The sequence below is a fragment of the Cyprinodon tularosa genome, unplaced genomic scaffold, assembly GCF_016077235.1.
Source record: "Cyprinodon tularosa strain WSP-4 unplaced genomic scaffold, ASM1607723v1 ctg420, whole genome shotgun sequence".
NCBI classification, from domain to species: domain Eukaryota; kingdom Metazoa; phylum Chordata; class Actinopteri; order Cyprinodontiformes; family Cyprinodontidae; genus Cyprinodon; species Cyprinodon tularosa.
The window spans coordinates 415844-432873 of record NW_024039142.1 but is presented as its reverse complement, the minus strand read 5'-3'; the positions used below and the strand labels follow the sequence as shown (position 1 = coordinate 432873).

At 39.0% G+C, this 17030-nt stretch overlaps 1 protein-coding gene across 11 annotated transcripts in view; it reads left to right on the top strand.

Moving 5' to 3' along the window:
• The first annotated feature begins 2450 nt into the window (after positions 1 to 2450).
• The window catches only part of celf5a (cugbp, Elav-like family member 5a), a 314625-nt gene continuing 300045 nt past the window's right edge, over positions 2451 to 17030 (top strand). For 5 of the 11 annotated variants that reach the window (XM_038299244.1, XM_038299242.1, XM_038299243.1 and 2 more), the window contains exon 1: positions 2452 to 2922. In XM_038299244.1, the coding sequence (XP_038155172.1) occupies positions 2565 to 2922 (358 nt within the window). In that variant the 5' untranslated portion in view covers positions 2452 to 2564. Of the gene's footprint in view, positions 2923 to 17030 lie in introns of all 11 variants that reach the window. The other 6 variants (XM_038299240.1, XM_038299235.1, XM_038299238.1 and 3 more) reach the window with 2 other exon arrangements.

The window sequence follows — 17030 nt, the reverse complement described above, 5'->3', positions numbered from 1 at the left end:
TTCCTTTGGAAATCAAGGTCCCAGAGTCTGGAGGAAAAGAAGAGAGGCACTTCATCCACGTTGCTTGAAGTCCAGTGTAAAGTTTCCACAGTCAGTGATGGTTTGGGGTGCCATGTCATCTGCTGGTGTTGGTCCATTGTGTTTTCTGAGGTCCAGGGTCAACGCAGCCACTTACCAGTAAGTTTTAGAGCACTTCATGCTTCCTGCAGCTGACCAACTTTTTGGAGATGCAGATTTCATTTTCCAACAGGACTTGGCACCTGCACACAGTGCCAAAGCTACCAGTACCTGGTTGAAGGACCATGGTATCCCTGTTCTTAATTGGCCAGCAAACTCTCCTGACCTTAACCCCATAGAAAATCTATGGGGTATTGTGAAGAAGAAGATGCAATACACCAGACCCAACAATTCAGAAGAGCTAAAAGCCACTATTAGAGCAACCTGGGCTATCATAACACCTGAGCAGTGCCACAGACTGATCGACTCCATGCCACGCCGCATTGCTGCAGTAATACAGGCCAAAGGAGGCCCAACTAAATACTGAGTGCTGTACATGCTCATACTTTTCATGTTCATACTTTTCAGTTGGCCAACATTTCTATAAATCCTTTGTTTTTATTGGTCTTCAGTAATATTCTAATTTTCTGATATGATGAATTTGAGATTTTCATTTGTTGTCATTTGTAATCATCAAAATTAAACAAAATAAACATCTGAAATATATGAGTTTGTATGTAATGTATGAATATAATATACAAGTTTCACTTTTTAAATGGAATTACTGAAATCAATCTACTTTTTCATGATATTCTAATTTTATGACCAGCACCTGTACTCTCCCAGTGCAGTTTCTCAGTGCTGGTTCCTTGTGTTTTCCTGGCTCCCCATGTGAGTTTTCCCCTGAAGTAGTCTGGTGTTTGGTTCCTTGTATTTTGTACTTTGGTTTTTGGATTTTTGCCTCAGATATTTAATTAAATCTACAAGAATCACCTCTGCCTCCTCACCTCTGCATTTGGGTCCTTAAAACCTCAACCCAACAATAACTACATAATATTTCATTTTAAATATAAAATATAAATATAAACATAAAATGGCAAAAAAACAGCCTAGAATAATTATATAGCAACCATAAGCATTCTAAATTAATTTGAAGGATAGACTGTTGAAACACAGAACAGGTGAGTCAGACTTCCTTACTGTGTTAAAGTGTTGGTGAATTGTTGAAGAGGTGATAGAGAGGTGATGAACTAACCCAGATTAGGACATGCAGTAAAGTAAAATCTCACATGTCTATGATTTGCATAATAAGCTCTTACTGGAGTCTTTCTAAATATAAAATCGAAAATAAACAAACATATTAAGTCAAAGAAAGCCTGTGGTGTCAAAATTACACACATTTGTTACTGCAGTTTAAAAACACTCTGGTCAAAGTTGAAGTATCAACTTGACCTCTTAAGTAAAAGTGAAAAAGTATGTGCTCCAAAAAGTACTTAAAAGTATAAAGTAACCTTTAAAAAAACAGCTAGGTGCCACTATGTGAATTAAAAGCTACATTTTTCGACTATTTCATAAAATGCTTTGAGATAGGACCATGGATGAGGGAGGTCATGTTGGCCTCCATCTCCCGATATGCTCTCGCCTGTGTCCGACCTTTCAGACATTTCAACATCTTTTTCTGAATCCAACATTATAGCATGGCATAGACAATTCATGTTTGCAGTTTGAAGAACACCAGCGATCTGGATTGGATGGCGCACATGACGTGTAATAAATAATTATAAACATTAAACCGAAGCCAAGAGTAACAAGTAACGTCAGATACTTGTGTGAAAATGTAATGAGTAGAAGTCAGAAGTAGGAAGAAAAAAAAGTAACGGAGTAAAGTATAGATACCTAAAAAAGTGTACTTAAGTACTGTAATAAAGTAATTGTACTCTGTTACTTGAAACCTTTGAATAAAGCAGATGTCAAAGAACTTACTTTAAATTTTAATTTAGAGGATATTTACTGTAATGAATGTCTACATGTCATAAATGATCACGTTTCTTTGACATGGTTTTTGTTAATATTGGGCTGCAGGTTGGTGAGCAAGAAGTGCTGGTTTCAATCTCTAGCCCTCCTGAGCTTTGTACATTTTATACAATGCATACGTTTCAACCTTCAAATATCTATCTATCTATCTATCTATCTATCTATCTATCTATCTATCTATCTATCTATCTATCTATCTATCTATCTATCTATCTATCTATCTATCTATCTATCTATCTATCTATCTATCTATCTATCTATCTATCTATCTATCTATCTATCTATCTATCTATCTATCATCTATCACAGTTGTCTTCTTCCATTTCACCACTGGGTGTCGCTCTAGAGCGTGTAATATCGCCTCAGTGCGCTTATTCCCTCCAATATTACCCCCTTCTGCTCTTACTGTGTGTGCGGGAGCGTTGTGTGTTGGATAGAAAGTCAGCCTGGTTTCCAGCTGAGTGCTTGCTCTCTCACAGCGTGTGTGTGTGTGTGTGTGTTGTCATTATTATCCACTCTGCTCCCAGCTCAGAATGGCCAGATTCACTCAGACTGAAACAAGAAGGCAGCACCATCCACAGCAGTCCCAGCCCGCTCACTCCAGCCTGGTTTTCACCGGACCGGGGGACCCACCGACCCACCAACCATTCCTACTTCTCCCACATCAGCACCAGTACTCTCAGATCACATTCCCCAAACCCATGAACGGGTCAGAACCCATTTCAATTCATCCGGAGAACGGCAACATGAAAGACCAAGATGCCATTAAGCTGTTTATCGGGCAGATACCGAGGAACTTGGAGGAAAAAGACCTGAAACCTCTGTTTGAACAGTTTGGGAAAATCCACGAACTGACAGTTCTCAAGGACCGATACACCGGCATGCACAAAGGTAACGTGGTGATGCTTGCGAAGACCTATTTTATATTTAATCTTTAACTGATTCATTCGCATCCTAATAGTTTTTCATTAAACGTTAAATCTGACTCCAAACGCGCATTTTTCCAATATTTACACATTTGTCTTGATATCTTTTTTTTATATATATATTTTATTTTTCCAAATGACAGAATACATCCTCTGTTATTATAAGCACATCTCATCCAAAATCAAACATTTACTGTTTATTTTCTATATGTTTTTTTTCTGTCATTGTAATCGAAGAGTGTTTCCTTAACGCGCTCCTAAAGTGGGGCAGAGGCGCACGGAAAGGATGCATTTTTAAAGAGCTTTTCCCTGCCAGTCCCATCTTTTTTTTTTCCTTTGGAGGGGTGGCATCATTTATTCATCCACATGCTTTCTTTAACATCTCTTTGCGTGGGAGATGGAAGCTGGGGCCGCGCGCAGAGCCGTCACCGCGTAAATCTGTGTAATTCTACAGTGTCTCCGAAGGGCCCCCAGCAGCTGTCACAGGATGACGGACGCCGCCACGGAGATACCGGTGATACCTGGTGCGCTGCTTCTGCTGAAATAGGAAGTATGGGGCCAGCGCTGTAGGGCAGTGGTAACTTCCACTCTTCTAAGGAAGAGTGGTCATGAAGCTATTAATGTGCACTAATCTGTTCAGAGCAAAATTGTCCCTCCCCTCTACGTGTTAGACATCAAAATGTTACCCCCCCCCCCTTTTTAGATTAACCAGTTGACTCATCACACTGAGTATAACAATACTTAGAACCAATTTCGACACATAGATTATTCATAAAATCATGACCCCGGCCTTCGTCCATCCATCCATCCATCCATCCATCCATCCATCCATCCATCCATCCATCCATCCATCCATCCATCCATCCATCCATCCATCCATCCTGCAGGGTTGCTGGTGATGGGGTACCGATCTGGACAGGTGGCCACTTCATCTTCAAACTGCTCAGAGACACACACACCATGCATGCATGCTCACACTAACTCCCAGAGGTAATCTAGAGCAGTGGTTATCAGACCTGGACCCACTGTCCTTCATGTTTTAGATGTGTCCTGCTCCAGTACACTTGAATCAAACCATTGCATTACTGGCTCAGCAACCGTCAAGAGCTGTAGAAGTCTGTTAATCACCTGTTTATTTCAGTCAGGTGTCTAGAAGACTTAAGACATCCAAGAAGTAGTTTGAACTTCCCCAAGTTAATTAGATAAAATCACATATACTAACTGGCAAAAAAAGGGAGTACCTGTACCTGCAGAAAGCGCTGATATTAAAAAGTGCATATACAAAATCCATGCAACAGGACCCCAGGCCTGGATGTAAAATAATAGTGCCTGTTATGTTTAATACACTGACAACAAATAATTGACGACTTGAGAAGGGAGGCCCCCAAAAGACACTTGTCAGTTCATTACATTGGCCCACTCCCAAGTTATTCTCCGGCCTGTAAAGATATATATTCCCTCCAGTGGGCCTTGGGTCTGACCTTTGCTGTCCTCTCAGTGGGGTATGCACTAAAAAGTTTGAAAGTATGAAACTATGCTCAACCACTCTACAGGGAACCTCACTTCAGTATGCAGGATCCATTTCTTCAGATTTTTATTATTTGTCACCACATAGAGTCAAAACATAGAAGGGTGCATAAAGGGAGGCATTGAAGTAGAGCTGAAACAATAAATTAGATTAATCGATTATTGAAATAATAGTCAACTAATTTAATAATAGACTTTGTTAACCGGAGTATAGAGACTCTAAAACATGCCTTTAGTTGACAGAGCAACACAGTTAGAGCTATGATTGTTCCAAAATTGTAATAAAAATATATATAAACATTTTGCATTTAAGATATTCTCTCAACTCCTCAAGTGTTTCATCTGGTTCAATTCTGTAAAAAATATTAAAGGAACCATTTGCTATTTGATTATTAATAGATTAATTCAAAAATTAATCAACGGATTAATTGCTTAGTGAAATAATCGTTAGTTGCTACATTGAAGCAATATATCTGTTATTGCATATGAGATATCAATGTATCTGTTGACCTTCCACCTTATCCAGCAAATAGGTGGTATAATATAATAATTTAACTTTATTGATCTCACATTGGAGAAGTTTACTTCTGCATTTAAACCATCCTCTTGGGGAGCAGTGGGCTGCCATCGTGGGGCGCCCGGGGAGCAGTGTGGGGTTAAGGGTCTTGCTCAGAGACCCAGAATGGCATTCTATGGGAGTAGGGCTCAAACTCAGAACCTCAGGATTCCAAGGTCTATGCCCTAACCACTAGGCCGTCACTACCTCTTGGACTTGTGATAAACACAGGACCAAGATATATGAACAATACCGCATTAGGCAGAGCCATAGAGACCACCCCACCTGTTCCTAGTGCAGAGAAGATTAAGACTTTGAGGAGTTAAAAACTAGAACAATGTGTCGACATATCCTTTGACACTATATAACACACAACAAGGAAAGACAGAGCAATGATGTCCTCATGGCGACAACACCGATGTAGAACGTTTTAGATACCTTTGACTTTAAGACCATTTTCTAATAGTACCTCCTGAATAAAAAAAATACTTTTAATACCTTGGCCCTTGGTTCATCTTTTTAAACTCTTGAATCAAACAACTCTTGAATCAAGTTAACATGATATCTTTAGGAATTTTATTTTTTACTAAAGACAAACATTTTCCCATTCACATTTAACCATTCCTACATTTTTCAAGTCTTAACATAAAGATGTGGGAAAAAAATATCAGAGGGACTTGAGTTTGTCTAGAGGATGGAGTAACATACTGCTTCCCCTACCCATGCATTTGGAACGACCTACCAATGCATGGTGCTGCACACTGCACAGCTGCTGGCTGAAAGGCATTTGTTCACTTTTCCTGCTATGACTAAATGACTAATACAGCTGCCCTGAAATATTTTTTAAATGAGGAGTCAGGTACAAATTGAAGGAAGACCACTACTTACTCTCTTTGGAGTTAGATGGTAGAATACTTTATAATAATAAGCACCAGAACACAACTGCTGAACTGAGTTTTTATTCTATATTTTACTTAAATCTATGTATTGACCTTTCATTTATATATATAAAAAAAGACAATGAATTAACACAGTTAACCTTGTAATTGTAATAAGCCATATAAAAACATAGCATCACTTAAAATTCCTGTTGCTTTCTGTAGATCATTTTATACAGATTGTTGATTTTTGGGATTAAATACTATGATACATCGAAAGAGTTACTGTTGCTCCAGGTTATCGTACTTTAAGGAGCTCCTAACCAATGACTAGCTAGAGATCTAAGAAACGTGTTTGTATCATTATTTTTACACAGATTGCTTATTAAATTCTATGTACTGTATTTCAAAGCAGTTATATGTTTTAATATCTGGTTCTGACACTCTTCAGTAAGAGAAAAATATCCAGCAGGTATCACAATCACTACTTTATGTTCCCACTTTAGAGTTTTAATCTTGTACTTCCAAACTACAGACATATACAAGATACTGTAGATATATAGGAAAACACACACACACACACACACATACACACACACACACACACACACATATATATATGGCAGTAAAATAAAGGCTTTTTGAAGATGTTTCCATATTGTTTTTCAGTCTCGGAAGTTGCTGTCAAAAGGTGAAAGTGAAATTAAGTGAAATTCTTTCTGCATTCCAGAGGCTGCCCACACCTGCCTCCTAACAGTTTTACCGAGTCCCCTGTTTCGTTGGGACACAAAAGGTTGAAGCCCTTGAAGGTCTCGTTCTGAATATCAGTATCATGCTCTTTATTTCCCTGTTGAAATCTAAGGCAATATTTGATGTCAGTTTGCAGAGAGGAAAGATTTATTTTTTCAATGTAGCCTTCATTTGCCATTCATGAGCATGGGTTTATTTTATGTGTGTGTGTGAGTGTGTATGCATTCCCTACAATATCATTGCCTTGAGTTGCGTAATGATTGCAGTATTTGGCTGCTGAGTAAATTTTGTCCCCCAGAAAAGGATTCAGGCTGTTAGACATGCAGCTCAACATATTACTTTCTGACATACATGTAGTGTAGATATTTGTTGAGGGTGTTGTCACCGGTTGCTATTTTCCAATTCATACAATGAACAGTTTAATTGATTATTTCTGGTTGTTTTTTTTTGTTTTTTTTAAAGTAGATTTTCTCTTATTACTTTAAGGCATTATGGTATTTATCATATTTTATTGGATAACTTCTCTTTGTCCTTGCTCTTTCTCTTTGATCAAACTGTGCTGTTTGAATTTAGTAAGAATCTACATGTGTTGTTTGTTGCTTGTGCTTTTGTGTGTTAGCTTGAATGTAAAATCTTTAATAACAATGTTGCTAGATTTAAATGTAAAGATATGTATAGAAAAATGTTTCATTTCAGCTGGATAGGGTCATCTCCCTGAGCTGATACAACATAATTTTAAATCTAATTCTCAAAATGAATGTTTACCCTCATTCACAAGCTCGCAAACAACTAATTAATACAAGATAAGCAGGGTTCATCAAATTAAATGTCTTAGAATGTAATGATGCCTGGCCACACAATTAACAATACATAATCAAACCCTAATACGTCAGTGATCTTTTAGAGTTAATCATGCTATTAGGCAGAATGGGATTATGGAGCATGCCTCCTGATGGGAAGACTGGCAGAGAACCGTCTCTAAGGGGTGAATTAACTCTGATAAACACTCAGATGGACAGCGACAAATGCACTAATACATATTCCTTATGCTAAACGTTGTGCATTCTGTCATTTTGACTTCAGTTTTATTCCTGCTGCAGTCTCAGTGTTACTTATTTCCTTTCTGCTTTTTTTCTTATGCAACTATTTTTCCCCTTGGTAATCCATGAGGGAAAACATGGAATTAGTTTGTAAAGCGTGATAATAATGCATGGCCATAATAACTTGACTCAAGAGGATTAGCAAACGCGCATTGTCTGAAGCAGCGGTCTCCTGGGTGATCAGTTGGTTGCCTCCCTATACAGTGGCTGACTCTCCCAATTAAAAATTCAGTCCAGTCTGCCTCTTCAAATGATTAATTCTGCCCACGCTGTCGATGGCCTGCCAATTATTGTCACCCAACCGGTATTAATAGGTAGAGGATTTCCTTATGTTGAATTTATCACAGCCTGTGGAAACTTCTCCCTTTGGCTCTAATTAGCTTATGTTCATAGCACATGCAGAGCACACTCTTAAACATTTATGCACATGCTTATATGCAGAAATAAGGTAGTACTTTAAATAGTCTGGCTCCATAACCTCTTTATTTCTCTCTCTCCATTTTGCATTTGTTTTGTTTATTTCACCAAATTACCATCCCTGCCATGAAAAAGCGCATATATTTATGGAAAGCAAACGTCTCTGGACAGATTATACCCTGGGAGCTGCCCTCATGTAGTTAAGTAACGTGCAATCAAATCAGAGCGAAAGCATACGCGGTTCAGCTTTGCAGACAGACAGACAAATTTGCTGGCCAAGGCAACCCTGATATCAATATTAGGCTTGTGTCAGCTATCATTCTGTTAATGCATTTATAAATGGAGATATTGCCGTAGACCACGGCCAAGCAGAGGCATATTAAATCACAGAATAATCTGATGAAATATTTATTCAAGTTTTTATTTTTTCCCCCTCCGAGCTAGTCTGATGGATAGAGTTTCTCTGTGATATGCTCTTGAAAGGAGAGAGAAATACCCCCCGAAAATCTACATACACCCAAACAATATAAAATTGTATTCTGAGAAAGCAGTTTTCCACAGATAGCTTTGTAGGATTACATTTTGTGGACTGAATCCTCTTTTTTTAATCAACCTTTCTACCTTTGATAGCAAATATGAGCTCCTGTACTTGTCCATAATGTGTGCGCCTTATGGTTAGTGTCAAAGATCATGGTTCTAATGTAGGACAGCGGCCCCCTGAGGGAACAGATGGGGGAATGTACAGATCATAAACGAAACTGTAGATATGTGATAAACGCTCCATGTACATAACACATCGATACTGTTGTATTAATTTATTCTAGGTAAATATATTTTACTGAAGCACAATACTTTTGCATCACTGTATCACAAATGAACTTCACAGCAAAGCTGATTTTGATGTGATTGCAAATAGTTTAAATATGTCTTCTACTTTTACTGTGTATTAAAATGTTGTGCTGCAAACAACAGGCTGATTATATATGTCAGTGTTTTCACTCTGTAACAAGATTAACCAGTTGCAAAGCAGAATTGAACACTTCAGCAAATTTATTGCAGCCTCTGAAAGAAGTTTGAAGCACAACTTTTCAAAAGTTTTTTGTGTTCATTACAAAAAAATTCTTTTATGTTTTATTTTTCCTAATTCCTATTTGTACCTTCTGTTATTTGAAGCAAATTACTATTTCATCCATTTTGTTTGCATAAACGCACAATGTTCTTTAAACCATACAAAAAAGGCTAAATGTACTCAGTAGAAACTAATTAGGAATTTCGAGTTATATGTAATCTATATATATTATTTTAAAACCATGACACTTTTGTTGTTGTGATTCAGATTCATCATCCATTATCATTATCCATCCATCCATCCATCCATCCATCCATCCATCCATCCATCCATCCATCCATCCATCCATCCATCCATCCATCCATCCATCCATCCATCCATCCATTTTCAGTCACACTTATCCCAGCTGTGGTAGCGAGGGGTGCTGGTGCCTATCTCTAGCTGTCTACAGGCGAGAGGCAGGGTGCACCCTGGACAGGTCGCCAGTCCATCGCAGGGCAACACAGAGACAAACAGGACAAACAACCATTGACACACACTCACACCAAAGGAGAATTTAGAGAAGCCAGTTGGCCTAACAGTCGTGTTTTTGGATTGTGGGAGGAATCCGGAGTACCTGGAGAGAACCCAAGCATGCTCAGGGAGAACATGCAAACTCCATGCAGAAAGACCCATGGATTTGCATGACAAGTTTTGCACTCAGCTGCTGTTGTTATCACATTGCCTCTGCTTGTAGGATGCAAAATGGCTGGATATAGATTCTGGAGCATGAATGCTTCCCTTAGTCTGCTTATACAAGACATTTTAGAAGCAGGTTGATATAATTTGTTATTACTATATGCATACTTATTTCGTTTTGTATACAGTTGTATACAAAATGACAAAATAAAATCTGTCAAAGTCTGTCTAAGTCTAAATCATTAGCTTTCTTGGGCTGATATTGTACTTTATTGTATCTTAATCACAGGTTGTCAAAGCATCTTCAAAATCAGATAAGTGTAGAATAAAACTGCAAATATTTGACCTGCAGCCACTGTCCAGGTCAAATATTTCATATGCCCTGAAAAACACAACATACATTTCCATTTTCTTTACTAATGGAAAACCAAAGTCTTTTTTTTTAGGATTATCTTAATAACTATTCAGGGTTTCAACCAGGAATTTAATGCCACAGGCTACTTAGCTCTCCTCTTCTGACAATGATATTCTGATAGTCTACCAGCAGCTCAGGTACATTGCTGCTCTGACAGCTCAGTTATCCAAAACCCTACCCAACTCTCTGGCTAAATTTACAAAAACACCACTGTGGCTTGTGGTTTGTTGCATTTACCAACCGTTTCATTAAATTACCTGGTCTTTTCCAGTGGAGGGTTCGAAATTCCGCTCTTGACTGACATTGAGTGGGAAAACACCCTGTCTTTTTTACTCATCTTACACCCGACTTGGAAAATGAAACTCCTCTGGTAAAGATACAAAAAAGGCGTTTTTGAATAATATGCTGATTACTTAGAAAATATTGTTAGCCTGCTAACTAATTTAATTTGTTTAGCTTATTACTTTTATTTAGTGTTCATTTTTGTGCCTGGAAGCTGGAATTTATGAGTTATAATCCAGATAATCGAGTAAAGCGATCCCTGAAGTGAGCAATTTATAAACATGTCCCTTTTCAGTGTCAAAGCATAGACTAGTTAGAGATATGTTTTTGCGTTCAATACTATTATTAGCCACTATAATCACACAGAATTGCATTATCTGATCCCGGTGGTTTTCCAACTTGAGTCTTCAATATGCTTGCTTGGGTTGGATGTGATTCCCCAATTGGAGCTTCTGCTTCTGAGATAAATCCAAGATGCCATTAGTCTTTTCCTAGCTTTGCTAAAAGGCTTTTCAATCGAATGATATTCATTGCTTTTGTATTTCCCTCAAGGAAGGAAACACAATTTACTTTTAATAATAATAAGAAGAATGTTTTCTTATAGGCTGCCAATTTTCTATAATAAACCAGGTTTAACAGTCATTGTATAATCTTTTTAGCATTATTCGGTACAGTAAGTAACTTCATAAAATAAAGTCCAAATCATTTTCCTTTTCCTCTGTATTCAGACCATGAGGGGAAAAGCTATTTTTAGGCTCCACATAGTTATGTGCATTGATTTAATTTAACAAATATGGAATAAAAAGTTATGTCAGGACTAGTGAGCAATAGTCACTGAGCCAAGCAGTAAAAACACTCGCTTTGGAATCTTTAAATGCCTGTAAATATTGTAATAAGTAACAGGGTTTTCCTCATAAAAGATGCAGAAGCTCAACGAGTACTGACAGGCGCTATGGGTCCTGAGTTCATGATGAGGAGTGCTGCTTCTCTCTCTCTCCCCTGCTTGTTTCTGGGGTTTTTCTCCATAGAGATTGGCAATCTTGGATGCCAACAAGGAAAAGCTACGGGGAAACTTAAAGTCTACACACTAGACTCACCTGACTGCTATTCTCTCTCCGCACCTTTTTTTCATCAGTTAATCTCTGCCCGAGAGAGCCTTCAGGTGGATTGATTTCCTGCTCCAATGCAACATTTATTATGGCTTGCAGTATATAAGACTTGCAGCATGTTTTAAGTGCTGGTATCCTATGACCTTTTGTGGAATATGCTTGCTCTTAATGGGTGCCTGAAGCAGGGATGGCTATGCGTAGATGTGCAAACATGTCTAAGAAAGAAAAGAAACCAACTTTTATCAGAGAGACTTATTTATGAAATGTCAATCTGGCGTACTTTTACCAATTAAAGTTCGGCAATGCGATAATGTTGGTGAAACAAGCAACAATGATCTCACCTGCAATAAATAATCAAATACCTAACAGTGTTAAAATTTTTCTGCTCTGGGTTCACTCCATCAAAATTACCACCACTTCTACAGTTTATCATTAAAATTTGTACATTTTTATTTTTTATTTATAAGTCCCCAAATGTCTTGTGCTTAACAATTGCCTTGTAATAATTTCAGTACTTTGAACGAAATATATTGCATGCATTGATTAACGTAAACAAAGCCAGCCAATATTAATACATTTGTTATATATTTGGCAACCCTGCAGCACACAGAGGAATCTCAAAGTCACACGGCTTCATCAACCATTCAACACCATTTAGACATCAATTAGATGTCAATTAGTTTATTAGCGGTGCAAGAATTTGTTTTCCTAATATTATTAAGGTAAGGGGGACTACATTGTGTTAGAACAGTGTGCTTTTGTCAGATAAGGTGAACACCAATCTCACCACTACAAACACTCCGGGTTGGTTCAGCCTGGAACAAAAGAATGTATGGAGGAAAAAACCCGACAACAACCCATTAGGGCTTTAGCAGTAAAAGGATCCAAAGCATATGGCCAAGTCAACACATAGATAATTACCCTGGTAAATATCAGTAATACGAGGATCAGGGATTCAATGCAGAGGAATTGTATAGATAGTAATGGTTAAAGACCCTTTTATCTGTTGTTTCAACAGTGTAAAATGCAGTAGGAAAAGACCAAGTGATGTCTTAAGGAAAACCAAATACTAAAAGTTGGGACACCAGTAATTGCGGGACTTTGTTGATACTGAGTGTTACCTAATAACACATATCCCAACGAAATAGGTGTATTAAAATACACTATATTGCCAAAAGTATTTGCTCACCCATCCAAATTATTGGAATCAGGTGTTCCAATCACTTCCATGGCCACAGGTGTATAAATTCAAGCACCTAGGCATGCAGACTGTTTTTACAAACATTTGTGAAAGAATGGGTCGCTCTCAGGAGCTCAGTGAATTCCAGCGTGGAACTGTGATAGGATGCCACCTGTGCAACAAATCCAGTCGTGAAATTTCCTCGCTCCTAAATATTCCACAGTCAACTGTCAGCTGTATTATAAGAAAATGGAAGTGTTTGGGAACGACAGCAACTCAGCCACGAAGTGGTAGGCCACGTAAACTGACGGAGCGGGGTCAGCGGATGCTGACGCGCATAGTGCGAAGAGGTCGCCAACTTTCTGCAGAGTCAATCACTACAGACCTCCAAACTTCATGTGGCCTTCAGATTAGCTCAAGAACAGTGCGCAGAGAGCTTCATGGAATGGGTTTCCATGGTCGAGCAGCTGCATCCAAGCCATACATCACCAAGTGCAATGCAAAGCGTCGGATGCGGTGGTGTAAAGCACGCCGCCACTGGACTCTAGAGCAGTGGAGACGCGTTCTCTGGAGTGACGAATCGCGCTTCTCCATCTGGCAATCTGATGGACGGGTCTGGGTTTGGCGGTTGCCAGGAGAACGGTACTTGTCTGACTGCATTGTGCCAAGTGTAAAGTTTGGTGGAGGGGGGATTATGGTGTGGGGTTGTTTTTCAGGAGCTGGGCTTGGCCCCTTAGTTCCAGTGAAAGGAACTCTGAATGCTTCAGCATACCAAGACATTTTGGACAATTCCATGCTCCCAACTTTGTGGGAACAGTTTGGAGCTGGCCCCTTCCTCTTCCAACATGACTGTGCACCAGTGCACAAAGCAAGGTCCATAAAGACATGGATGACAGAGTCTGGTGTGGATGAACTTGACTGGCCTGCACAGAGTCCTGACCTCAACCCGATAGAACACCTTTGGGATGAATTAGAGCGGAGACTGAGAGCCAGGCCTTCTCGTCCAACATCAGTGTGCGACCTCACAAATGCGCTTCTGGAAGAATGGTAAAAAATTCCCATAAACACACTCCTAAACCTTGTGGACAGCCTTCCCAGAAGAGTTGAAGCTGTTCTAGCTGCAAAGGGTGGACCGACGTCATATTGAACCCTATGGATTAGGAACGGGATGTCACTTAAGCTCATATGTGAGTCAAGGCAGGTGAGCAAATACTTTTGGCAATATAGTGTATATATATAATATATAATAATTTACCTTTTTAAAGTGATTTTTTTTTGCATATCTGTGTATATATATTCAAATTAAAGAAAGGAGGAGAGTTTAATGTCCCGCCACATTCTGAGCCTTTCAGCCGTTCAGTTTAGCCCGACCCACTGGCAGCTTTGGAGACGGACTCTCTCTAAAAATGCTTAACTGAATTATTTTGTAGCTGTTTCAGTTCACATTTATATTTTACATTAGGAGTTGCTAAGGGTGTAGTCCTACCGCCATCTTGCCTCTTCACAAAGGTCAGCTGAATCGTAAAGTGGTTTGAAAGGAAGGACAGAAGCCTATATGCATTGTTTGCCTACAGCGGGCCTGTCAACATAACTGACTGTGCTTTTACAATTTAGATTGTAAAGGTAAAGCAAAAAAATTAGTGAATGGAGCATTAAGTTTTGATGCTTTCTAATGTTGATGTTGCATTTAAGTCTGGCTTTGCACTGATTCATTTAAAAAGAAAAAGAAAATAACAAGGGAGAGGGTGGATAGAGTGGTGAGACTTTAACGCATCATTTTGTGATAATCCTACTCCGTTTTGGAACAGTTCAGGATAACTCATGCGATAAAGCCTTGTACAAGCCTGGAAAAATAATAAGTTATTTGTGTTGCCTTATAGTGCTTTGCCCTTGGAGGGCTTGCTAACCCCAATGTTTTGGCCCCAAAAAAAACAATAACAGATTAGTCAAGCTGTCACATCTTTCTGATTGCCAAATGGTTGAGCCCTTGATGTTGGCGCGAATGAACAATGCATGAATGTCGAACATGTATCTGCCTGAGAGTGCATGTAAACACAATGCTTTGTGGATATGCCTCAGCACCGCCGACCAATCCTTCTCTGTCACACAGCCCAGTGTGACGGAGAGGAATTGGACAGCGTGCTTGGGCACATGCATGCAGAGGAAGGGGTGGTGGCCCAAAAGGCAAATGACAGACAGACGCATGGCACAGAACAATGAATGTATGGGCAGATGGATAAGTGGATGGGGGAAAAGATGAAGTGTTTGTCAAGAGATGCAGAAACAAATGGCAGCTTTTATCCTGAGGCTTTGGGAGAGAAATGATGGTTCAGCTCAGGACACAGAGGGCGAGTCAGACAGGGTGAGTGGCATTTTGGCACATGAGTGCAGGGTGCAGGGAGGGTGGAGGGGGAGGAGTGGAGGCCTGGTTCGATAGATAAAATAATCACCTGGAGCTTTCCTGTAACAGCACTTTGACATTATTCAAAAACTACACCTAAAACCGCCAGTGCTGCCTCTTAGAATAAGCTTAGATTATATTCAGCACCATATATATATATAGTATTTATTTTATATATATATTTATATATAATTTCTTAAACATGAACAAATAATATTGTATGCCAAAATTTGCATCACACAAAAATTCTTTATGGAGTTAAAAAAATAAGGACAATCATCAATTGCAGAATTTATCTATGAATATCACAGCATATTAGATAATAAGAATGTCTATGCATCTTCAGGTCCGTGCAGGAAGTGTGAAGAGGCATGCTGCTCTGCAGGGCTATAAATAGGAACTGTGTGGTGTTTCTTTGGTAAAATAGGTTAAGCTGGCATCGCTGCACTGCTGGCATGACATCACTGATTGCCTGCCAGCGTTACTCAAAAAAACTGATCCTACACTGCCCGGAAAGAGAGAGTATATAAATGAATACATTGTGGAGGTATGGCACAGTCCTCCACTACTCAATGTTCTTTTCTTGTACCCTCCTGTCCATCCATCCATCCATCCATCCATCCATCCATCCATCCATCCATCCATCCATCCATCCATCCATCCATCCATCCATCCATCCATCCATCCATCCATCCATCCATCCATCCATCCATCCATCCTCAAGGAGCAATGCTGCAGCCTCTGGTTGGAAGCATTGCAACAGAGATGTATCACCTTTGCATTAATTGCTCCTGTTTTCCAGCGTTTCACTTTATGTCATAAAAGCAAACTGCTTGCTAGACTGTATTGTGGAAAAAGATGAGTGAGAATTGGTGTTTCTTTCTTCATCATCCAATATTAATTTGGTATAATGAGCAGAGTATTTGGACTTTATGCAAGCTCCAATGTGGAACCTGATCTGAAGGTGCAATGTTCAGAGGAAGATTGGATTTAATTAAAAACTTCACTGCTCAAAGTAATTAATTGGTTGGCAGTTTCATATATCTTCCCTGTTTTTCAGTAATCTATTTATCTATATGTCTGTCTGCCTGTCTGTCTGTCCGTCTATCTATACTCTAAATAAACGAACATATTAAGTCAAATAAAACAGATATTAAAAAACTTACTTTGAGATCTGGTGCAGTTTGTAGCACTGTATTCTTACAGCAATAAACCCTGGCTTAAATCTCTAGTCCTCCTAAGCTTTATACATTTTATACAATACCTGTCTGTCTGTCTGTCTGTCTGTCTGTCTGTCTGTCTGTCTGTCTGTCTGTCTGTCTGTCTGTCTGTCTGTCTGTCTGTCTGTCTGTCTGTCTGTCTATCTGTCTGTCTATCTATCTATCTATCTATCTATCTATCTATCTATCTATCTATCTATCTATCTATCTATCTCTTGTTTGTCACATCTTCATTAGGAGAACTGTATTTCTGGTGTCCTCTGGGCTAAATGTGGTTTGTAGGAAATTTAAGTCGATGCAATTAACACCCCTGTGCCTGCTTGTTAGTCACACCATTAGAGGTAATCATTACTCTTCTTCAGCTTCAGCGGTGACATATGATAAATAAATAAAAAAGTCTGGAAGAGGGGATGGTATATATTTTTGGAATTCACATTGGTATGCATGGATAACACATGTTTTATATATATTATGAATAAATGAATTTCATG